This window comes from Cynocephalus volans, chromosome 1, assembly GCF_027409185.1.
Source record: "Cynocephalus volans isolate mCynVol1 chromosome 1, mCynVol1.pri, whole genome shotgun sequence".
Classification (NCBI taxonomy): Eukaryota; Metazoa; Chordata; class Mammalia; order Dermoptera; family Cynocephalidae; genus Cynocephalus; species Cynocephalus volans.
The window spans coordinates 58346374-58371823 of record NC_084460.1 but is presented as its reverse complement, the minus strand read 5'-3'; the positions used below and the strand labels follow the sequence as shown (position 1 = coordinate 58371823).

General features: G+C 40.0%; 1 protein-coding gene across 13 annotated transcripts in view; it reads left to right on the top strand.

Annotated features, from left to right (window-relative positions):
• The window catches only part of DIP2A (disco interacting protein 2 homolog A), a 116508-nt gene that overhangs the window by 24005 nt on the left and 67053 nt on the right, over positions 1 to 25450 (top strand). For 11 of the 13 annotated variants that reach the window (XM_063092332.1, XM_063092329.1, XM_063092326.1 and 8 more), the window contains exons 2-6: positions 1765 to 1836; positions 7356 to 7475; positions 12623 to 12742; positions 14215 to 14466; positions 20904 to 21032. In XM_063092332.1, coding sequence (XP_062948402.1) covers positions 1765 to 1836; positions 7356 to 7475; positions 12623 to 12742; positions 14215 to 14466; positions 20904 to 21032 — 693 coding nt within the window. The remainder of the gene's footprint in view (positions 1 to 1764; positions 1837 to 7355; positions 7476 to 12622; positions 12743 to 14214; positions 14467 to 20903; positions 21033 to 25450) is intronic. The other 2 variants (XM_063092323.1, XM_063092328.1) reach the window with 2 other exon arrangements.

The window sequence follows — 25450 nt, the reverse complement described above, 5'->3', positions numbered from 1 at the left end:
ATCCCTGGATCTAGCGAGGAAAGTCACTGCCACAGTGAGTGTGCTGGTGGGGCAGCAGGCTGCACTGGGTCTATGAGTGTTCAGTGAGTGGGTAAGACAAGGGTGATATGCTTCCAAGTGGCGTTGGGAGTGGGCTGGCTTGGGGTCTGGTGTCCACTGAGGGATGAAAGAAGGACAAAGCACCCCTGGGGGCACCGGAGTCAGAGCAGTGGTGTGCTCATTGCACTGAGGATGGTTGGTGTAAAAACGGAGTGCTTAATGAAGTACACAGGAGACAGTGGAATTTATAATACAGTGCCATTCAGGTCTGGGAAAAGTACATGGATGCAAAGCATTATGCACTCTGCAGAGCATATTCAAATGGAAAGACACTAAATGCAGTATCATAGTTGCTGGTGGTAGGGGTGGAATAACACAGTGGGGAAGAGAGAATAATTAAAGGAAGGATAAACAGGAAAGGCTTGGTAGGGAGCACCCTGACTGAATGAGCTGCTGTCAAAGCAGAGGCCCTGTGCAGAGGGCAGGGGCTTTGTGGTTGCCAGGCTAGACTCAGAGCAGCTGGCTTCCCTGGCCCCAGGCTATTCTTCTGGAGGATGGGATATTAAAGCCCACCCAGAGGCATCCAGTGAGCCTTAACTTAGATGTCAGATGTTCTAAGGTGTCAGCATTCTCACACAGTAAATCCAAAAATTCATCTAAAGGAAATACTTCGTTAAGCACTCCATAAATGATAGCAGCCTGTATCTTCTGATTCTTGGCAGCTTTACCGCTTTGCTTATTTGTTGGGGGTGGGAAGGGGGACAAGAGTGGCTTACAAAACACAAGAAACTCTCTATGGAAGATTGTTCATTCACCCAAAGAACAAACTAGTAGTGAAAATTGTTATAATGTATATTTCTGGTCTAAATAAAGCCTTTAAAACATCACAGATCCACTCTTAACACTTCCAGTTCTGTGTAGGAAGCCAAATAGTATGCCTAGATTAGAAAATGTTTCCAAGATGATGCATTTTCTTCCTCATTCCTAAGTGGTTTAATTTGTTTTTAGGCTGGGTTTTTTTAAAGGTGATTTGTTGGAAAGCAGTCCTTTTGCCTCAGTCTTCATCCAGGACACCCCTTGGCCTGGGAGGGCTTGTGTCTCATTGGTCCCTTGAATACTTTCAGAACTTGAACCTGCACAAGAGTCACTTGAGGGTCTTGGCAAAATGCAGATTCAGATTCGTCGGTTTAGGGTATGGCCTCAGAGTCTGCATTTTTGACAAGCTTCCAGGAGATGCTAATCACAATTTTTAAAAATTGAAATATTATTTACATACAGTAATATTCACCATTTCTGGTGTACAGTTGTATGGGTTTTTGACAAATGCGAACAGTCATGTAACCACCACCACAAAATAGCTTCACCACCCAAAAATTCTGTGTCCTCCTTTGTAGTCAGTCCTTCTGTCACTCCTAGCCCCTGGCAACCACTGTCTCTGACTCTCTGACCCTGTAGTTTTGTCTTTTCCAGAATGTCATATACATGGAATAATTCAGTATTTAGCCTTTTGTGTCTGGCTTCTTTTACTCAGCAACATGCATATGAGATCTATCCATGTTGCTGTGTGTATCATTTTGGTATTCCATTATATGGATCCATTATAGTTTATCTGATCACCCAGTTGAAGGACATTAATATTCTTTCAGTTTTTGATCATGAATTTTTAATTAAAAAATTTTGGAACATTAGAAGAAATTTGATTCTCTTTTTCCTTTGTTGTTTTAGGCGACATAACTCAAAAAGGGTATGAGAAGAAAAGGGCAAAGCTGCTTGCACGTTATGTACCACTTATTCAAGGTAAGGTCAGTAACCTCAGGCACTTTGTGACGATTATGTTGTCTCCTAAAACGTGATTAAAAAGTTTATTTTAGAGTTTAACATTGGTAAACAATATTAAACCAAGTTTAAACATTGAATATGTTTCATATTTTATTAAGGGCTGGAAAAATAATGTGTCTAAAATTAAGTAATAAAATCTAAAGATGTAGATTATCATTTATAGCTCTGGCTTAGTATAGATCTCATTCCCAGATAAGATTTATTTTATTTTTATGATTATAGAACAGCCTGGCACATTTTCTTACTAGGATTAGAATCAATATTGTGAAGATGTCAGTTCTTCCCATGTTAGACTGATTTGTAGATTCAGGACATTTATCATTTCAACAAACTTTTTTTTTTTTTTTTGTCCTTTTTGTGACCGGTAAGGGGATCGCAACCCTTGGCTTGGTGTCGCCCGCACCGCGCTCAGCCAGTGAGCGCACTGGCCAGCCCTATATAGGATCCGAACCCGCGGCGGGAGCTCCGCTGCGCTCCCAAGCGCTGCACTCTCCCGAATGCGCCACGGGGCTGGCCCGCAACAAATTTTTTTTGTGGGACTTAACAAGCTACTTCTAAAATTTATATCCAATTGTAAAAGGTCAAGGGATCCAAGATAAGCTCAAAAAAGAATGAGATAGGAGGATTTGCCTGACTAGGATATGAAGAGCTATTAGAAAGCTCTTGTCACTAAGACAGGGTGGCTTAGTGCAGGGGTGCACAGCTAGACTAGTGGGGCAGGATGCCAGCCTAGACACAGGTGCACACACACGAGCGGGCTTGCGCTAGGGGAGAGGTGCATGGTGGCCCTGGTGCTAGCACAGTTCCTTTTTCATATGTAAAGCATGCTACATTGGACACAAAAATCAGTTCCAGGTGTAGCAGGCCTAAATGTGAAAGGCAAAAACTATAGAGACGATCTTATGGGAAAATCCTTGTCATCTCTAGATGGGAAAGATTTCCTAAGTCACTAATGATACCAAAAAGTGGCAACCAGAAAGGAAAGGATGATAAATTGGACTACATTAAAATTAAGAACTTCTTTTTATCAAAAGTTACCATAAAGAGATTGAAAAATAAGCTATAGAGTGAGAAAAAACAGTTGTAATACAAATAACTGAAGAAGAGCTTGTGCCCAGAACATGCAGAGTGGTGCTGTCTAGTAGCACTTGCTGCAGTAAGGGCATGCTCTCTGTAGCTGCACTGTCTGCTGTACCAGCCACTAGCCACGTGTGGCAATTGAGCCCTTGAAATCTGGCGACTGTGACTGAGATACTGAATTTTTAGTTTATTTTAATTAATTTAAACTTAAGTAGCTCAAAAGTCCCCCAACATGGTAAGAGAAAGCCCAGTAGAAAAATGGGCAAAGATTCAAATAGGTGTTTCATAAAAGGAAATCCTAATAGCCAACAAGCAAACAAAAAGATGCTTAACCTCACTGGTGATCAGAGAAATGCAGGTGAAAGCCACAGCCTACCATACTGTTACTGGAGAGGACATGCACAGTGTGGTGCAGGCAGCTGGCACTGTGTGGCAGAGTGGGAGGGGTGCGGCAGCTCTCCTTCAGCTGCACAGGCCTGGAGAAACTCCTGGTGTGCTGCCCCTGACATTTGCTCTATGCTCAGCAATGTTTATTTTATCCTTGAACTGCCAAGAATTCAAACGTGGGTCCACAGAATTCATACAGTGGAAAGCTAAAGACCTACGTGCATCAGCAAGGATGAATCTCATAAGTATAACTGGGAGTGAAAGAAGCAATTACAAAGGAAAATAATCAATATAAGTTTAAAAAACAAGCCAAAATGAGCTATTTAGCTATGTAGTTGGTAAAGAAAGAAGTCAGTGGTTTTACAAGTCACTTCCTTGTGGAAGTGATATTGGAGAGGGCTACGGCGACTCCTAAGGCACCTGAATGTTTTATTTCTTAACCTGTGCAGTGGTTGCATTGATTTTTTTTGTTTAATACTTTTTAAACTGTACATATACTTTATACTGCCTGTATTGGTATGATTTATTTTATAATCAATCAATAACAAAAAGAATATTGAGGAAGATCTTTATATACAGATATTTATTCATTCAAAATAAAACAAAAACAAACAGTAAAATTGGAATTGAAGGAAGCTATTAAAGCATTTTAAAGACCATTTGCCAAAAATCACCAGCAATCATCAAAGTAAACAATCACCTGCTACAGCCATTTCTGTCCCAGCAGGGTGGTGAGGAGCACTAGCCGGGCCTCTCTCGCTCCACATTATGTTAGTGGTCACAGCCATGCAGTGGGATGGGAGGACAAAGCCATGTGAGCATTAGAGAGCAAAAGGCTATTGTCTTTATTTATAGGGGTGTTATTTCACACCTCTAAAACTCAGGTGACTGCTTATGTAACTATTAGAGTTAGTCACTTTTCTTTCATAGTATAGAGATAGAAGACATATTGCAAGAATCAGTGGCTTTTCTCTAGCAACATTTCTATTACGAAACATGAAAAAATCTGATAATGAAAATAAACTGTCAAATGCTTATTAATACATTTAGCAAGATAGAGAACCTATGTTAGGATCATAAAATCTATTTGAAAGAAATAACCAAGACCTTAATATATGAAGATGCATACAAATTTCCTAAATGGAAAAACTTAATACTTTAAAACTGGCAGCTTCCAAATTAATGTGTGAATGTAATATAGTCCAGTCTGAACACCAGTGGCTGGTGTTTTCCTAAACCTGAGATTGTAAATAATGATCCCTTAGAAGGAGAAAAGTTTTTTGTTGTTGTTGTTTCAAAAGATGACTGATAAGGGGATTTTAACCCTTGACTTGGTGTTGTCAGCACCACGTTCACCCAGTGAGCTAACCAGCCATCCCTATATGGGATCCGAACCCATGGCTTTGGTGTTATCAGCACCACACTCTCCCGAGTGAGCCGCGGGCTGGCCTGGAGAAAAGTTTTGAGAGTAGCAAATAAATTTTTGAAAGAGTCTAGTGAGAAAGAACTGGCCTTCAGGATGTTAAATCAATGACAAGAAGGGTGTCCAGACATGATCTGAGATGGTAAGTAGGAGGAGGAACATACTTGAGAGCTTGTGCCATTCTCCTGGAGGCAAGAACCCTTTGCCTCTCCACCATTATTGAACATAAACGTCAGAAAAGCTCTACTATGTTTTTAATTATAAAAATTACAAAATTCAGGAGAATTTTGAATAATCTTTGCGTGGGGGTTGTCTTCAGAGACAAAGTAAGAGACCTGGTGGCTAGAAAGGAAAAGATAGACAGGTGCGATTGGCTCCCTAGAAAAAACATTTCAGAATGACTGAGCTGCTACAGCTGGGCTACAGTTCTGTGATGCATTCACAGTCCAGGGTAGTGTCCCCAGCAGAATGAGGTTTCTTGGTCTTTTGGGGGGACTTATTAGTTGGGTAAAATGAATAGAAATTCCAAGAAGAGGAAATGTGGATGGGCAATAAATATTAAATTATGTTCAACCTCAGTAGTAGGAAATGCAAATTAAAGTGAACCATTTTTCTCTGATCAGATTGGCAAAATTCTAAAACTTTTTATAGCACCAGTGCTGACAAAGGTGTGGGGAAATGACACTTTCATACATTGCTTGTGGGAGTGTGAATTGCTGTAACCTTTTGGGAGAGTTATCTCTTGATGGCTGTTAAGATTAAAAATATATCTCCTCTTTCATGCAATAATTTCACATGGGGTTTTGCATTTTTGTCAAATCTATCAAAGAATAAAATCACCTATATTTTGGAATATAAGTGTAAGGATGTCCCTTTGCATATACATCACTTTGCAGTGTGTTGTGATCCATAATGCATAAGATTCTATGTATTCTCCATTATGAACTTTAAAGTAGTTTTGTACAGTCACAGAAAACAAAAAGCCAATAGGGATAGTGCTTAGTATTGCACTATATATGTACGTATATGTGCGTGTGTGTATGTGTGTGTGTGTATGTGTGTGTGTGTGTGTGTGTGTGTGTGTGTGTGTAGGTGTGGGTGTGTGTAGGTATGTATGGTTGGTCAAATTTGAAAGAGCTAAGAGTTGATTTCTGGAGGGGGCATTCCTGGTTCTCTAATGCTGTATAACTGACCACCTCCAAATGTACATAGTACTTAAACAACATCAGCAATGTTTGTTCTGCTCACAAATCTGCAGTTCCAGCTAGGCTCAGAGGGCAACTTATCCCTGTCCACAGAGCCAGGTCACTCGAGTCCAGAGCCATTGTCCCATGAAGGCTTCTCAATGATAGGTGTGGTGTCAGCATGGGAGATTGACATAACCAAGCTCTGGGCTCCTCTTTCCTGCCTCTGTCTCCCTCTGTCTTCTCATATGGCTCCTGTAACATGGGGCTCAGTGTGCAGGACTTGGCGTGTATTGTTGCAAGGAGCCAGGTACAACTGTGTCACCTTTTGTGACCAGTCTCAGAAGTCATAGTGTCACTTCTACCGTGCTGTACCTGTCGGAGTGGTCACTGGCCTGCCCGGGTTTGAAGCAGGAATGGAATCTGCCTCTTTTCAGGGAGTAGTGAGGGCTGGAGGAGCCTGTGTAACTGGAATCCTTGCTGACCAGTTTTATGAGCTCTTCTGAAACAAAGGCTAAAGAAACATTACTTTTGTCATAGCACAACTGAAGGTTTTGCTTTGTGCTGTTTGCAATTTCAGCAAATGGGGATTCAAACAATACTAGGGATTTTGTTTAGTGACCCTGCATTCCTTCACACACCGTACTGTGTCCCGAGGGCATCTGTGGCCAGGCGGCCACAGTTGGAAGAGCCGGTGGCGATGGAGTGTGGAATGCAGTGGACGTGCTCGTCCTTCATGGAAGCAGAGCCTGGGCATGGAGATAGAGGAAGCGGGTGGCACAGCTGAGGCCGGGTCACCAGTCTCTGGGTCCTGGTACACTAATGCCACCGTCACAGTGCTCCTCTTGCTGTTCTTTACCCTGGCTTTCACTTTTTGTTCTGTTTCTAAGCGCCACTGGTGGGCCCCAGTAATCATTTGGTGCACTGTTTCTCAGAGTTTGCTGACATGACACTGTGCTAGGAATGAGTGGCACAGGCCATTTCAGAATCAGGAAATGTTCACAATGCAGAAATAGGCCTTGAAAGGGCTTTCTTGAGAGAATCTGCTGCCCGAGAGGCCCATGGCTCACATATGTGGCTCAAGCTGCCTGTTGTGCTGTGAGGGCTCAGGGACAGCTGTTTGGTTACCCTCTGGGAGATGATGAATGAGAGGCGGGCTAGGCAGCATGGGAGAGGAGAGTGTGGAAGTAGACGTTGCCCTTCACCACAGCATTCACACATCCATCACCAACTTCCAGGTCAGAGAGGCTTTTCTGTGCTTCGGGGTAGCAGCAGGTTTGGTGCGGTGTATGCTGTGTAGCAATATTTGAGACATGTATGCTGTTTTAAATGGATTTTTTCATAACTGGAAAAACAAGTAAGCAAGTTGTTTACACAGGTATTCCCATGAAATTGTGTTTTAGGAGTAGACCCGTCTCTGCAAGCAGAGAGTAGAATCCCCGGGCCCTCACAAACCACAGCCTCTGCACCCCAGCAGCAGAAGTCTCGGTCTACCAACTCGCGGGATGAGCGCTTCCGGTCAGGTAGGGTCACAACGTAGGAAGTGGAGCAGATGGTCAGGCCTGGAACTCTTGGACTCTGACTACTAAGGCTTTCAGTTATTTTGTCTTTGCCAAAAAGTCTGTGAAAGAAATTATTGTTAGTTGAGGGATAATTTACATCATCAGATATTTCTTTCTTTCTTTTTTTTTTTTTTGTGATGTTTGGCCGCTATGGGGATCTGAACCCTTGACCTTGGTGTTATAACACTATGCTCTAAATAATATTTTTCAAGTAATAATTTAACCTTCACATAATCACAGTCTGTTTTAAGATATCCTGTAGCTTAAGTGCTGCTTTCTTAGGAGATGCTTATGAAAATCTCTGTAGGAATCTTCCTCCTGTCCTAACAGGAGTCATTTCTTTAAATGTTTTTGTCCATTTTTCCACCTAGACCTTTGGGGTTGGTATTAGTAATTTTTGTGCATTACGGAGTAGCTTTACTACCAGGTGCAGGTTTTAGTATTTCTTTTTCTAATTTTGGAGATTTACTTCTAGTTAGATTGCCACTCTGTTTGGCAATATTTAAATTTGTCTCTGATATTTTACTTGAAAGATCAGAATGCCCATTGAAAAAAATTATGTTTTCAGTTATAGATTATATATTACAAACTTTTGAGCACTCTGTTTAACACTTTCACCTTTGTATGATTGTATATTTCCTTTATATTTAAGCTGTTTTGATAAGCCTTTCTCAGAAAAACTTTCAACAGGGATAAAGAAATGGTTTTTTAAGAATATCTAAAAAGAGGCAAGATTTTAAATGCTTTTTCAATGTGGGAGTGTGAAGAAATGGTTTAAGAAATATTTGGGGCTGGCCTGTGGCTCACTCGGGAGAGTGTGGTGCTGATAACACCAAGGCCACGGGTTCGGATCCCATATAGGGATGGCCGGTTTGCTCACTGGGTGAGCGTGGTGCTGACAACACCAAGTCAAGGGTTAAGATCCCCTTACCGGTCATCTTTAAAAAAAAAGAAAAAGAAAAAAGAAATATTTGACCAGATAATTTCTTACCAATATACATTTATAAAAAACTTCATCACACTGAAAATAGTTTCTTTTCTGATTATGGAAATAATATATACTTAGTGTTAAATATATATAAACTATTACCCTAAGTTTAAGGACAGAGGTAAAAATCACTGCAATTGCTGAATCCTGACAACCACCCTCGTTTACTGAGCACGTTTCCTTTGGGCCTGGATGCAGACACATGCACATGTATGTACACTTTCCACGAGTGGGATCGTGTGAAAAGTCTCCTTTCTTCCTCCCCCCTTCTTCCCTTCCTCATTTTCCTCTTCTCCCCATTCTCTTCCCCCTCCCCTCCCTATGCTCACGTAGTCGATTTTAATAAACTTCTTTCTGCCCTTGTGAACTTTGTACTAGGTTCTAATTCTTTATCTTCTGAATACAAGTTCTTTATCATAAATATGACTTGCCAGTGTTTTCTCTCAGGCTGTGGTTTGTCTTCTCATTTTCTTTTCTTTTTTTTTTTTTTGGCAGCTGGCTGGTACAGGGATCTGAACCCTTGACCTTGGTTACCAACACCATCCTCTAACCAACTAACAGGCCAGCCCTTATCTTTGCATTTTCTTAAAGTATCTTTTGAAGAGCAGGAGTTTTTAATTTTGATGAGTCTAAATTATCGACTTTTTAAATGGATTATGCTTTTGTTCTTATATCTAAGAAATCCTTGCCTAACACAAGGTCACAAAGATTCTCTCTAGTGTTTTCTTGTAGAAATTTTATTGTTTTTAGGTTTTACCCTTAGGTCTATGATCCATTTTTTAGTTAATTTTAGTGAAAGTACAGGGTATAGATCAATGTTTTGGGGAGGTTTTTTTTTGCATATAGGTGTTCACTTGATCCTATACCATATGTTAAGAAGACTGTATTTTCTCCAGTGAATCCTTTTGCACTTTTTTCTAAAAGCAGTTCTGCATGTGTGCTTGTGTCTGTTTCTGGACTCTCTGTTCTGTTCCATTAATGGATTCATCTATCTTTAAGGCAAAACCATGCTCTCTTAATGACTGTAGCTTAATAATGTGTTGAAATCAGTGTTAGTTCTCCAACTTTGTTTCATATCCAGGTTTCTTTGTATGTAATGTCTTTTTTTCTCTGGCACTTTTAAGATTTTTCTCTTTATCACCATGGACTGAATTGAGTCCTTTCAAAAATCCATATGTTGAAGCCCTAACCCCCAATGGGATGGTGTTTGGAGCTGAGGCCTTAGTGTGGAGCCCTCATGATGGGATTAGTGCCCTTATGAGAAGAGACACCAGAGAGCTGGTTCTCTCTCCTCCCTGCCATATCAGGACACGGGGAGAAGGCAGCTGCCACAAGCTGGGAAGAGAACCCTTACCAGAATCCAGCCACGCTGGCACTTTGATCTTGGACTTCGAGCCTCCAGAACTGCAAGAAATAAATTCTGTTGTTTAAGCTGCCCAGTCTGTGGTATTTTGTTATGGCAGTCCAAGCAGACTAAGATACACTGGTTTTGAGTGATTTGATTATAATGTGCCTGGTGTTGTTTTCTTTGTTTCTTGTGTTTGGGATCTGTTGTGTTTCCTAGATCTTTTGGTTTATATCCCTATCATGTTGATATTGTCCTGATTTTTAGTTCTAGGCTGTTTTTACCTATCCAGTCGTCCCTTGGTATCTTCTGGGGATTGATTCCAGGACCCCTGCCAATACCAAAATTCATGGATACTCAGGTCCCTTGTATATAATGGCATTGTGATTGCCTATAACCTGTGCACATTCTCTCTTTAAACCATCTCTAGATTACTTATAATACCCAGTACGAAGTAAATTGTTATACTGTATTATTTTTTAAATTTGTATTATTTATTTATTTATTTTTCTTTCAAATATTTTTGACCTGCAGTTGATTGAATCATGAATGTGGAACCTGTGGATATGGAGTGCTGACTGTACTTATGTTTTTCTTTTTTTCTAAGACAGCAATAAAGTTTAAAGCATGTGATCACAGTTACCCCCATATCTGTCGCAGGATTCCTGGGTTTGTTTCTTGCTATCTCTCTTTCCTGTTTTATTGAGTACCTTCTTCCATGAGTGTTTTTGGTTGAGTCCATGTGGCAGTGCTTTTGAAGCCTTGTATGTCTGAGAATATTTTTATTAAGTCCTCATGTTTAAATGATAATTTGGCTGGATATAAAATTCAACACTTTCCTTCAATAGTATGTTGCCTTCTTGCAGTGTTGCTATTGAGCATTGTCAGTTTTTTGACCCTTCAAGGTGATTTGCTCTTTCTCTCTGGAAGCTTTGAGAATTGTCTTATTGTCTTTGATGTGCGTAAATTTTATTTTAATGTGTCTAGGTGTGAATTTTTCATCTTTCCTGATTAGCACTATGTAAACCATTTAAATGTAAGGTTTTTGAATGTCTTTAAAACATTTTGTTGGAGAAAAATTTAAATATATACAGAAATGGACATTATAGTCCAACCCCCTGGAACCCTTGTCCAGCCCCAGCAGCTCACAGCCTTGCTAGGTCTCGGATTGATTTCTGCCTACTTCCTTCCTTTAAAATATGATTTTAAAGCAGATCTCAGATGCATTATTTCATTTAGATGTCATAATATTCTTGGTGTCCGTATCTAAAAAGAATGTATATATTTCTTAAAAAGATTTTAGAAAGCCATTATCACAAAATAATTAACAATAATTCTTTAATATGAAATATCCAGCCAACATCCATATGGCTTTTTACAAACCAGTTTATTTGGACCCAGGATCTAAATTAGATACACACATAGCAGTGGACTGATAGTGCTTTCCGTCTTTCTTAACCTGTAGTTTGTGGAAGAACCGAAGCTGCCTCTGACGGCACCCCTAGGGCAAGGTCTAATGTACTCCTTCTCTTGTGGGCTTGGTGAGAGTCGGGCTGCAGATTGAGTCCCCACGTCCCTCCACCCAGAGGCATGTCCTGTCTGCCTCTGATGCTGGAAGCCAGTGATGCTCTCACTTCCTGGATCTGTTAATTACTGAGAGTTTCAAAATAGTGAGACTCAGATTCTGTCATTCCTTCTTCATTCAAGGGCCAGAATACTTCTGTAAAAGAGAAACTAACCCTCACTTTACTACTTGGTACAGGAAAGACAAGATCAGTACTTAATTCTTTCCATTTCTTTACTAGTTTTCAAAGTAATAGGTTGGGCCACTGGCATCCTTCAGTGGCAACCAGTTCATTTTGTTTCCTCTTTTCTTTTCCTTTCTTTTATCTTTTTTAAGCATCATATTTGATGTTTCAACTCATTCTAGCATTTATCATTATTGATATACAAATGAATCCATCCTTGGCCATGGGGAATCTCTTCAACTGGCACCAGAGTTGCTTGAGGCGTCTGGCTGTTTGATGCTGCTGTAGGATCAGATGCTCCAGGCTCCTTCTGGGCATCTCCTCCCCTCCTCTAGAATCTGCCATCTCTCAGGTTTTTTCAGTGAGGGTAGTGTTTATGACCACAGTCTGGGCACTGGGGATGCTGACTGCTATTGTTTCCAGACATTGTCAGTGTACAGAGGTAAGATGTATTTTTCAAGATGAAGCACCACATTCTGTTGCAGTGACATTTCCCATGAGGATCCAGGACTGCAGGGTTTTTAGCTCCCTTCTTTCATCTACCTCTCTTCTCTCCTCACGAGTATCCAGGTCACCAGCACCACATGTTCTTCATTCAAAACACCCTGGCATAACAATACCCTCACTTTAAAAAATTTTTATGCCATTCTTTTTGTTCTTAATAGATATTTCTAGAGGAACATATTGAGCAGTCTAACTGCAATATTTTAAAGTCAGCTGGAATAGTTTAAGCTAACAACTGGATACACATTTAGGCTCATTTGTTTCACTTTATTTTCAATTTGGGGGATTTCTTTTTTATTTAGTTTTGATTTATAACTATGGAAATATTTACATGGTTCCAAAGTTAAATCTACAAAGGAGGAGACTATTTAAAGAAATCTAGGACCTACATGTGGAGACAGACTGGTAGGCAGAACTTCTATTCCTTTTATACCCAAGGAATACAAGCAGAAACATGAAACTTAATTGTTACTTCATAATCAATCTTGTAAAAAGTATTTTTATTGCTATTTTTTCTGTGTAGATGTCCACACTGAAGCTGTGCAAGCCGCTTTGGCCAGATACAAGGAGAGGAAGATGCCTATGCCTTCAAAAAGACGTTCTGTACTTGTGCATTCCTCCGTGGAAACCTACACCCCTCCAGGTATTGATAAACAGTGTCAGGAGTGGCTTTTAGAACTGTTTCACAGGCCTGAGGTTATAATGTTTATTTCCATTGAGTTGGAATATCCTTCTGTCCTGTAGCATAGATCTGGAAAATGTGGAGACTAAAAATGTTTGTATATGTGCATATTTCTTACCTAAAAATCCGTGGTATATATAGTATTGTTCTTACCCAAACAGATACTTGCTTTCTATAGGACTTTTTGTGTGGATTTTAATGTTTTTGACTAAGAAGCTATTTATATCTTTTTAGAACCTAAAAGAAACACTTAGTGGAATGCTAAAGTTTCCTGAATTAAGAATTCTAAAATTATTCTTATTTTATTACCTGTTATTTAATACGTTGTTACCAGGACTTAAACGAGACAGATAAGTCTGTTTGGAGAGTTTTTTTGTTTATTTTGTTGTTGTTACTATTAGAAATGAAAACTTTTGTGTGGGGTCTCTCCTCAGTAGTAACATACTTTAAGCTTCCTCTTCAGCTTCACTAAGATATAGATAGTGTTTGATGATGTCAGATCCACAAGCTTCTGCTATTGCCCATCATGTTATTTCAGTAACAAAGATGGCAACGCTTCTTTTCGGTTTGATGCATTTGGAATTACTACCCAGTAAAAATGAAACACACCAGATTGACAAGATGATTTAGTGGCTTTGGTAATGCTTCCTTACTAAAAACAAGACTTAGTAATGGCTATCAAATTATTGTTGCTACTAAATATAGCTATAGACACTATCCAATTGTTAAAGAATGTTTAACAGTTGTAAAACCCATAATAAAATGCACAGATGTGCTGACTTGATGGAACCTTAATTCACAGTTAATTTTATTGAGTGAAGCAGTTGTCTTGGAGAAGAAATTCTTTTTGGAGATGGTTCTTGTGATTTCCTTAAGAGGACACACAGGACAGGGCTGCAGTCCCCCCGCAGCCACCATGGTGCTTCTGGGACTTGTGCACAGGCCAGCAGATGAGGCTCCTGCACTACCTCCCCAGGTGTAGGCCCCAGTGCAGGCTCCCTGAGTGTGTCGAGCGATTGTGTGAGTGTGGTGTCAGGGCTCTGTGTTGGACATGCAGTAGTAGCACTGGACATTTACAGAGCACTTAACTGTTGGGGATCTCCTTTGACATGCGGGACCCCAGGTATATGCTGAAGCTGTTTAGGAGACCAGAGGCATCTTCACTTCTGGTGTATGGTGCCCATGTGGCTAAGTCCTTTCTGGGGAAGTTGGGTGCTCATGGAACCGTTTTTCCCATAATAGGGCTCCTTGTATGCCCTTCTTGATTGAGGGTGACCTTTGATGTTACACTTGGCCTCTTCTGGGCTGAGCTGTTCCACGTGCACAACAGCATGCTACGCGCAGGCTTGGGAGGCTCCAGTGCGAGTGTGGGAACTCCGTCGTCCTCTTGACTCATCCCTACATCATGCCTGTCGTCGTTATTTTAACCACAGACACATCGTCTGCCTCAGAAGATGAGGGCTCTTTTCGGCGACCTGGGCGACTCACCTCCACTCTGCTCCAGAGCCATTCCAGCGTCGAGCCCTGGCTCGACCGGGTCATTCAGGGCTCGTCCACCTCATCCTCTGCATCTTCCACCTCATCTCACCCGGGAGGGAGACCCACCACCGCTCCCAGTGCTGCTGCCACGCCAGGGGCTGCCGCCGCCATTGCGCTCACAGGCCTCGCGGCCCACACCCACATAGGTCAGTAACGAGCTGCCATGGCCCATGTGCCAGCAGAGTCAGGAGTGCCCAGGACAGAGGTGTGCTGCGCCCCAGCTGCAGCACCATCCCTCTGTGCAGTTCAGGTGGAGCACACCTGAGCCACGATGCCTCCCTGCAAACTTAGCTGCAAACATGAGCTCTCTCCCAGTGACCGAAGTCAGGCAGCCCAAGTATCACATGGTGGCTCATTTGCCTGAGACAGTAACTGGTTTTGAGCTTTTAATAATTGCACTTGAAAGAAATGGGAGTAATATATGGTTAATCATCATCCAGATTAAATCCTTAATAACCTTTTGAACAGTATGGCTCAGTTGCTAAATTTTTTCCTGTCAAGCACCACCTTTTTTTCATCTGGAAAATGTCCTTTTGGGAACAAAAGTAGTTCTTGATGCTTTTGCGATTTGGCAGTCCTGGACTCTTGTGGCGTGTGGACCTCCCCTGTGCTCCCCCAGAAGAGTGGTGTTTCTTGATGTTGTATCACCCCTTCCTGCTCCTGAGGAGCGGCTGGCACACGTGGGCTGGAGCAAGTGGCAGATACAGGGCACATGGTCAGTACACAGACCTGCTGGTGGTCATGATGGCAACCCGTGGCCTGGCTGTCTCTCTCTTGTCTCTGCCTCTCCTTTTGGTGTGTCTACACAGCTGCAGGGCCATCAGTTGTCCCTGCGCTGGGCTGGAGGTTTCTGAGGCAAGGGACTGGGGCCGCAGCTGTGGTCTGGCCTTTCTTCCTCCAGATAATGGGTTAAATAACCCTTCAACCTGGAAACAAAATGTCAGTTGAAGCTGATCATCAAGATGCACGGATCTTTTCCAGATCACGCAGTCCTTTGAATTACATTAATCTTAGAAAGAAAAAAATGCAAATCTTTCATTATTTGAAATCCTGTTTTTTAATAAAAACAGTAGCATGCTTAGTTGTCTGTGGTTGGCATGTGAAGCCCACACACATTCTTGCACTAGCACCTTAAAGTACAGTCAGTATTGTGGAAAACTCATCTTAACCTCTCATTCTTTTCTAGAGGAGGAAGGAAGTCAAAAAGTCGGGTGACTATAGCTTGCCTGAGATCATACAGCTGGCTTAGTGGCGATGCCAGGAATGACCCCAGTTTTCTTGATCCCTATTTATTTATTTTGCTTTTTGTTGCTTTTCTACTAACACTGACATGGTGAGCACCTGCAGCGCACCCCTGACAGGCCGCTGTTTGAGGAGAGGGTCCCACGGGCCACTGTACGTGGGCACTGGGCTCATGTACTGAGCTACTTTCATGTAAAATCTTGGTCATTTGGCTGGATTGGGAGTAAATCGGGTGTTTTAAGTGGCCTACAGCTTCTTCTCAGTGTCCTCTGTAGGCATGTCACTGTTCTTCATTTTTTATTTGAGTCAGTATGCCAAGTCTGTGTATTTCTGTTGAATATATGCTTTTCTCCTACAACATAAGTCTTAGATGAAAACTCATTATGTTTCACTCTGCCTCCACATTGTGCTTCCAGCTCACACAGGAAGTGCCAGGACCATTAGAGTAGCAGGAGAAGGCAGCATTTTCCATGAGAAAGTGCCCCTTTGGAAGACAGTCTGCCTGATTGTTTTTGTAACTTTCCTGGGTGTCCTACATATGGCTTGTGGCTACTGTCCACCTTTCCTCAGGGAGGCTTACAGTCGATAGCTTGAAAACAGCTTATCTTCTACACTGTTATTTTCCTTCTCTGTGAGTCGCGGTGATTTAACTTTATAGATGCGCACAGTTAACTCCACTGTGAGAAAAATAGTAGTTTTTGAATGTTTTGTTGCCTTATTTCTGCTTCCTGAAGCTCTTTTCAAGGTGAGGTGGTGTAGGAAAGCAAACAGTGTTTATGGTTGTTAGCCTCTCACTGCAGAGCTGTCTAAATGTTTGCCTGGTGGATCTGCAATAAAAATATATTTAACATGAAAAATTAGCCACATTTCAAAATGTTTAACCACACAGCTTTCCAGTCGTTGTGGGGTGTCTTTTAACAAAGTACTTAACTCTAATGTGTGTTTGAATTAGGTGTTTTCATTCTATGAAAAGGCTGTAAATATTTATAACGTAGGTATCACCTGTGGTGATGCATGATGACTCCTGCCTTCTGCAAATGTACCTGTAAAAATCTGCTTTCCTTTCTTATTTGCTTCACCTAGCATAGACATTTTGTGATTAATGCTAGTAAATTTTTTAAAATTTATTTTTTATTAGCATATTCATTGTTACAAATCATACTTATTCTTATCCAATCTCTACCCTTCCCCTCCCTCCTTCCCCCTCCTCTTCCCCCTTCTTTCTTCCCCTCCCCCCTCCCCCCCAAATAATCATAGACTTGTTCTCTCCATCTGATAGATTAACTATTCCTCTGTTGGTTTGTTGCCTAGATGATCTATCCAGTGCTGAGACAGGTGTGATCAAGTCCTCCCCTATTATCATAAATCAGATGCTGCTTCTATTATTCTGGAATGTGTTTTGTGGAGAGAGAGGATCTCTTTTTTGCAGGGGGGGCCTCTGCTGGTGCCTCTCCTTGTGTCAATGCAGTTGAGAATCTGGCGTGTCATCTGCACAGTGGCTGTGACTGCTGCTATAGATACTGGCTGCTTTTGTGGCAGCCATGGCAATTGTGGCTACGGTGGGCTATCTGCAGGAAAATGGTGTTTTTGGTGTGCTCTTTACCTGGTCGCAGCTGGGTTCAGCTTCTCCCGGCTTCATGCCTCAGGACCCCAGCAGGGCCCAGGGTGGTGGTGGCAGCTTGCCTAGTTGCAGGTGGTTTCAGCCTCCCTCAACTCCACGTAATTCTAGTAAATTTTTAAAAAATCTGAACTCAGGCTCTATATAATACCCTACTGCATATTGTAGTTTTCATATGGTAAATGTTTGCTGTACATAGGTAACTTGAATTCTTTAATCTCAAAATATTCAACTACCCTCTCATTTACAAAAATCTTCCTTTGTTTTAGTTTCTAACTCTAGATAATTATTCAGTTTGAACTAAGGAAAAAAATATGGAAAGAGGAAGAATATATTAAGTAAAATATTTGAGGTAGACCTATCAGGTATAGGTAATTTAAAAAATATATCTTTTTTAGTTTTTGATTAAGGAAATCAAATACATTAAACGTTGTGACACAAATATAAATACCTGTATTTGTATTTTTGTTTTTAATACCTATATTTAAAAGTAGTACTTTTAGTTATAGTAGTTCATTTTTATTCTGAATGTAGTTTATTTTTATGCAACTATTTTTAAAACTACTTTGTAGTGTATAAGTTATCATGTATACCTTTTTTTCTCCATGTATACTTTTAAAATCATTTATTCTTTTTGCTAGATTTGGAAGAGTGAAGAAATTTCTTTTTATCTTTTTTTGGCTGGCCAGTACAGGGGAAATTTCTTTTTAAACCGGAGGAACAGGGCCGGCCTGTGGCTCACTCGGGGGAGTGTGGTGCTGATAACACCAAGGCCATGGGTTCGGATCTTATATAGGGATAGCCGGTTCTCTCACTGGCTGAGCGTGGTGCTGACAACACCAAGCCAAGGGTTAAGATTCCCTTACTGGTCATCTTTTAAAAAAACAAACAAACAAACAAAAATAAAAAAATAAACTGGAGGAACCTCCTGATAGACATACTTTAAAATGCTAATTTAATCAATATCAAGCTTTTTCAGGGGTTGTGGAAACTGTCATTAAAGCTTTAGATTTTTCCAAAAGGTACATTCTGCTATGTTATTGTAGTGACTTTGTGTTTTGCTTCTAAATAAGTTTGGCTTCCTACATATCTAAAAATTTCTTACTTTGCATTGTCCTTAGGTTAATTAAATGGTAGGTAGATGATCAGAATTTAAACATTTTAAAGTGTTAGAGTGTCACAATGAGATTGGCAGGTACATTTATTAAAGTACATTTATTACCAATCTCTACCCAACATAGACCAATACTGATTCTTACAAGTGAACAAGTATCTGTGTATTCATTGTGGTAGAGCATTTTCTGATAGTTGTACATACATGGTGCATTTCCTAATTTTAGACCCAATTCTAATAATAAATCCCTTAGCAATTTATAGTTAGCCAGCATTCGGAACAGATAAATGTGCTGCACCATGAAAATTAAACAGAAAAATGTATGAGGGTACTTCAAAAAGTTTATGCAAAGATTCTTATTATCTTTTTTTTTTAAGTGAAATATAATTGGTTATACATATTTGTGGGGTATAGAGTTGACTATCAATACTTGTGTACGATATGTGATGATCCAATCAGGATAGTTAGCGTATTCATCATTACAAAACGTAATCAGTATTTGTGTCCATTAACCAATTTCTCACTAACCCCTCTCCCCCTCTCCCTTTCCTACCTCTAGTAACCACAGTTCTGTTCTCTCCTTCTGAAAGTTCAATGTATGATTGTGATTGTTATCTCTCTCTTTCCTTCCTTCTTCCTTCCTCCTTTATTTTTTAGCTCCCGCTTATGAATGAGGACATGTGGTATTTCTCTTTTTGTGCCTGGCTTATTTCACTTAACATACTTTTCTCCAAGCTCACCCATGTTGCTGTGAATGGCAGAATTTCATTCTTTTTTATAGCTGAGTGGTATTCCATCGTGTATATATACCACATTTTTCTTATCCAGTCATCTGTTGATGTACATTTAGGTTGATTCCAACTCTTGGCTATTGTAAATACAGCTGTGATAAACACAGAAGTGCAGGTGTCCTTTTGACATCATGATTTCCATTCCTTTGGGTAATACCCGGCAGTGGGATTGCTGGATTGTATTGCAGTTCTATCTGTAGTTCTGTTGCTACAGAGGAGAGGGTCTGGGGAGGTCAAATACCTGGCTGCAACTCATCCTCTACCAAGTTCTTGCCTCTGCCACAGGAAAGAATTCAAGAGCAGAGTCAGAGTAGAAAGAGATAATAGGTTTAATGTGAAAAATAAGAAATACACACTTCACAGGCAAAGTATGGGCTGGCTCAAGAGTGAGCATAGCCCCGCCTTCTTCCTGGATTCCACCTTTATAGTTGGCCATTCTGTACGTATTCATGGTATCTGATGAATATTTAACTAAGGGATGGTTCCACGTTACATAACTGGTTATGTAACTTAGCCCTGCAGTGATCTGTTTCCTTCTTTGGAGCATGCTCAGTAGTCACATTCCAATATATACACTGAAAACACTCACAATATGTTTAGTGCTCTCTAGCACCTGCTGTGGAAGGTCATTCAAGGATAAACTCCTTTTTATGGAGCATGCTTGGCCACTGAAATTACATAAGCCTGCCTCCTGTGGTCTCAGTCTGCCTTTGTTGGTGCTGAAAATAGGTTCCACATGCAGTAGTAACTCAGGGCCCAGAGGAGGGGCTTGAGTCCTAGGGGAGTGGTTTGAGACTCAGGGGAGTGGCTTGAAACCCAATCCCAGGGAAACTGAGCACGTCCTATCTCACTATTGTTTTTCTATAATTCAGTTTTTCCATGAATGTTTTGAAGTACTCTTGTATATTCATACAGAAGGAGTGATTTTTAAATAATTTCTATACCTGATGTAGTCTGTCTTTAAATGTGACATTATTACATTCTACTTTAAGAACTTGATCACAGTCTCTTACTTTTGCAGATACAGTCATCTCTCGGTATCAGTGGAGTATTGGTTCTAGGACCCCCACAGATACCCAAATCTGTGGATGCTGAAGTTCCTTATATAAAATAGTGTAGTATTTGCATATAACTTGCACATATCCTCTATATACTTTAAATCATCTCCAGGTTACTTATAATACCTAATATAATGTAGATGCTATGTAAATAGTTTTATACTATATTGTTTTTTAATTTGTGTTTTTTTATTGTGGTACTTTTTTTTTTTTTTTATTTGCCGTTGGTTTAATCTGCAGATACAGAACCTGTGGATCGGAGGACCAACTGTAACTTTAACTGGTAGTGGAGGCAGTTTTAATTTTTGTAGTTTTATTCTTTGAGGGCTGCAAAGGAAGTTGGGGGTAGGTTATAGAAGCCTGGCTGTTTCTTTCATAATGTAACAAAAAATGTTTCAATGACGATTGATTTGAAATTTGTTTCTGTTTCCTTGAGGGACAGTTTGTAACTAAAGTTTTCTTAGGCTGTTGTGATGACAGACAAATTTACTCTGTACCTGTCTGTACTGTAGTTGGCAGTTCTGGGTCTAGGTTTTTTGAGAGTTGAGACATCCACATGCACATCAATCTCTACCTAATATGTCTGGGAGTGCACAGGATCCCAGTATTCCTTTGGTCAACCAGGAAAACAATCAGCATACCACATTCTCCCTGCTTAGAGCTCAGCTAGTGAAGCCTTAGACTAATGGGTTAGAACAGCAACTTAATACTTGTTTTAATTAATTGCCACTTTCATTTTGGGTGTGTTTTTCAACAACAGATCTGCACTCTGCCCCTCCCGATGTCACCACAGGCCTCATGGAGCATTCCCATTATGAGCGTCCACAGGTGGCTTCTGTGAGAGGTGTTCCTCGGGGGTACAGTGGGAGCGTCCTGGAAACGGCAGATGGTGAGCATGCCTCTTTTCCCCTTTGAAACATCAGAGCACAGGTTTTCTCTTCAGGTTTTGACTTTAGCGTATTCACCTTGGACAGTCTAAGCCAGCATCAGGTGTGATCTATCAGTGCAGGTAAACAGAAACCAGCATGTGCAGAGAATGTTATTACAGGAAGCATGTGGAAAAGTAATCAGAAATATCTTTGGAATTGGTCAGATGGAGAGAGTAGAGAGGAAAAAAATCTCTAAATTTAGATTGACTGCAAAAGGAATCTGGATCTACAATATAGTAGGGAAATGAGAAGCTATGGGAAGCTTCTGTATTTAGCTTCAGTGTGGCAGAATGGAGCAGGTCTTATCAGCACGAGTGCACGCACCTGCAGCAGAACAGTCCCTGGCACCCTCCACCCTCAGCAGCCTGTGAAATTGGTACAACAGCAATGATGGTTCTGACATGCAGGCGAGGAGATGTCAGTGTGATTTTCATAATGTCCTTGTCTACCATTTATTATTGAAACAGTTTTCAATGTCTTTTATCAAAATCATGTCAAATTTTTTCCCAAAGTACCAATTTAAATCATAGAAAAATTCAGAGGATGGGCCGAGCCCGTGGCGCACTAGGGAGAGTGCGGCGCTGGGAGCGCGGCAACGCTCCCGCCGTGGGTTCGGATCCTATATAGGAATGGCCGGTGCACTCACTGGCTGGGTGCCGGTCACGAAATAGACAAAAAAAAAAAAAAAAAAAAATTCAGAGGATGTTAGATCTAGAACCTTAATGTATATTTTTATATCTTAAGCAATATGTCAGATTTTGTCAAAGTCTTACCTCCTTGTTCAGATGCAAAAGAAAAATACTGAGTCAACATGAAGCAGGCTGTACATTGGTTAGACATGTTTTTAAGTTGATTTATTACTCTCTACATTTAAAAAAAAAAAGAGCTTAATTGAGGGGTAATTGACATATAATGAACTGCACTTATTTAAAGTGTGTATACAGTTTTATAAATCAAGATAATGAATGTATCCGGCACTCCCCACAGCGGGCTCATGTTCTTTAGTAATCCCACCCTTCTGCCCTTTCTGGCTCTCCCCATCCTTCAGGCAGCCACTGATTTACTTTCGGACTCTGTAGTTTGCATTTTCTAGAATTTTATAGAAATTGAATCATACAGTTTTTACTCTTTATGGTTTGGCTTCTGTCACTCTGTATAATTATTCTGAGACTCATCCATGTTCTTGTCAGTAGTTCATTTTGTATTGATGAGCAGTGTTTCATTGTATGGATGTACCACAGTTTGTTTATCTGTTCACCTGTTGATGGGTATTTTGATTGTTTCTGGTTGGGGCTATTACTAAAGCTACTATGAATAATCAATCTTGTACAAGTTTTTGTGTAGATGTATACTTTCATTTCTTTTGGACCAATACCTAGAAGTGGAATGGCTGGATCATATTATAGGCGTATGCTTAATTTTTTAAGAAACCGTTTAATTCTAAAGTGGTTGGTACCATTTTACATTCTCACCATTAGTGCTGAGAGATTCAGTTCCTCTGCATCCTCTCCAACAATTGGTATTATGTGTTTTATAAATTGTAATCATCCTAATAGGTATATGGAGGTATCTTATTATAGTTCTAATTTGCATTTCCCTAGTGAATGATGATGTGTTAAGCATTTTTTTCATGTGCTTAATTGTCATCTGCATATCTTTTTAGGAAAAGTTGTCTGTTCAATTTTTTGCCTTTTTTTAAAAAAAAAAAACATGGTGTTTGTTTTCCTATGGAGTTTTGAAAGTTCTTTATATATTCAGCCCCTTATCAGTTTTGTCATTTGTATTTTTTCCCAGTCTGTGGCTTGTTTTTTCATTCTTTTAACAGTGCCTTTCAAAGAACAGAAGTTTTAAATTTTCTTGCTTTATTGCAGTGTCTTGGACTTCTAGTACTATATTGATTAGAAATGTTGAGAGTGGATATTCTTGACTTGTTTCCAATCTTAGGGGGAAAACATTCAGTTTTTCTTTTCTTTTCTTTTCTTTTCTTTCTTTTTTTTTTTTTTGGTGGCTAGCCAGTACAGGGATAGAACCCACGACCTTGGTGCTATTAGCACCAACTGAGCTAACTGGTCAGCCCCCAGGTTTTTATTTTTAATTGTGATATTAGCTGTAGGTTTATCACAGATTTCTTTCATCATGTTGAGAAAGTTCCCTTTTTTTCTCTTTAGTTTTCTGAAAGTTTTTATCATGATTTTTGTCAGATGTTTTTTTGAATCTAATGAAGTGATCATAAGGTATTTTTTTGGTAGTTTTTAAATATAGTAAATTACATTGATTGCTTTTTTACCAGTATTTTTTATTATAGTAAAACACACACAAGATAAAATTTAACAACTTTACCATTTTTAACTGTATGGTTCAGTAGCATTGAAGACATTCATAATGTTGTGCAACCATCACCACCATCTGTCTCCCTAGCTCTTTTCATCTTGTAAAACTGAAACTCTATGCTCATTAAGTGCTAACTCAGCATTCTCCCTTCCTCCCAGCCCCTGGCAACCATCATTCTGCTTTCCGTCTCTGATTTTGGCTGCTCTAAGTACCTTGTATACGTGGAATTATGCAGTATTTGTCTTTTTTGTGACTGGTTTACTGTCACATAATGTCCTCAAGATTCATCCATGTCATAGTATATGCCAGAATATCCTTCCTTTTTAAGGCTGAATAATATTCCACTGTATATATATATACCACACATGATGATTTTCTCTTCCTCTGTTAGAGGATACTTGGGTTGATTCCATGTAGTAGCTATTGTGAATAATGCTACTATGAGCATGGGTGTACAAATATCTCTTTGAGACCTTGCTTTTAATTCCTTGGGGCATATACCCATGAGTGGAATTTCTGGATTATATGTCATTCTATTTTTAATTTTTTGAGGAACCAACCTACTGTTTTCCGCAATGGCTGTACCATTTTACATTCCCAACAACAACATACAAGTGTTCCAGTTTCTGCATATCCTCACCAACACTTATTTTCTTTTTTTTTTTTTTTTTTTTGGTCTTTTTTGTGACCGGCTGCACCGCGAGCGCACCGGCCATCCCTATATAGGATCCGAACCCGTGGCTGTAGCGCTGCTGCGCTCCCAGCACCGCACTCTCCTGAGTGCGCCGCGGGGTCGGCCCTATTTTTTTTTTTTTTTTTTTTAATAGTAGCTATCCTAATGGGTGGAAGATAATATCTTGTCATTTCAATTTGCATTTCCCTAATGATTAGTGATGTTCAGCATCTTTTCATGTGCTTTTTGGCAATTTGTATGTCTTCTTTGGAGAAATGTCTATTCAAGTCTTTGCCCATTTTTGAGTCAGGTTGTTTGGTTTTTTGTTGTTGTTTTAGGAATTCTCTGTATATTGTAATATTAATCCCTGTTCAGATATATAATTTGCAAATACTTTTTGTCCGTTCTGTGGGCTGCCTTTTTACTCTGTTGATAGTGGTTTTTGATGTACAAAATTTAAAAATTTTTAAGAAATCTAATTTGTCTGTCTTTTCTTTTGTTGCCTGTGTCTTTGGTATCATATTTTTAAAAAGTCATTGCCAAATCCAATGTTGTGAAGCTTTTACCCTTTTTTTTTTTTTTTAATTATTTTTTTTTTTTCTTAACCCTTGACTTGGTGTTGTCAGCACCACGCTCAGCCAGTGAGCAAACCGGCCATCCCTATATGGGATCCGAACCCGGGGCCTTGGTGTTATCAGCACCGCACTCTCCCGAGTGAGCCACGGGCCGGCCCACCCTTTGTTTTTTTAAAGAGTTTCATACTATTAGGTCTCACATTTAGGTCTTTGATTATTTTAAACTTTGTATATGGTGTTAGGTAAGGGTCCAACTTCATTCTTTTGCATATGCATATCCAGTTTTCCCAGCACCATTTCTTGAAAAGGCTGTCTTTTTGCCAGTGAATGGTCTTGGGACTCTTGTCAAAAATCATTTGACCATATGGGTGAGGGTCTATTTCTGGGCTCTCTTTTCTATTCCTTTGGTCTACAAGTCTGTCTTTATGCCAGTATCACACCATTTTGATTACTGTAGCTTTGTAGTAAGTTTTGGAATCAGGGCATGTGAGTCCTCCAGCTTTGTTCTTTTTCAAGATTGTTTTGGCTGTTCAGGGTTCCTTGAGATTCCATATGAATTTTAGGATGAGTTTTTCTATTTCTACAAAAAGTGTCGATGGATTTTTATAGAGATTACATTGAATCTGTAGATCACTTTGGGTAGTATTGACATCTTAACATTAAGACTTCTAATTCATGAACATAGGATGCCTTTCCATTTATTTATGTATTTAATTTCTTTGAGCAGTGTTTTGTAGTTTTCAGTTTGTAAGTCTTTTACCTCCTTGGGTAAGTAAATTTCTTTTGATCCTATTGTAAA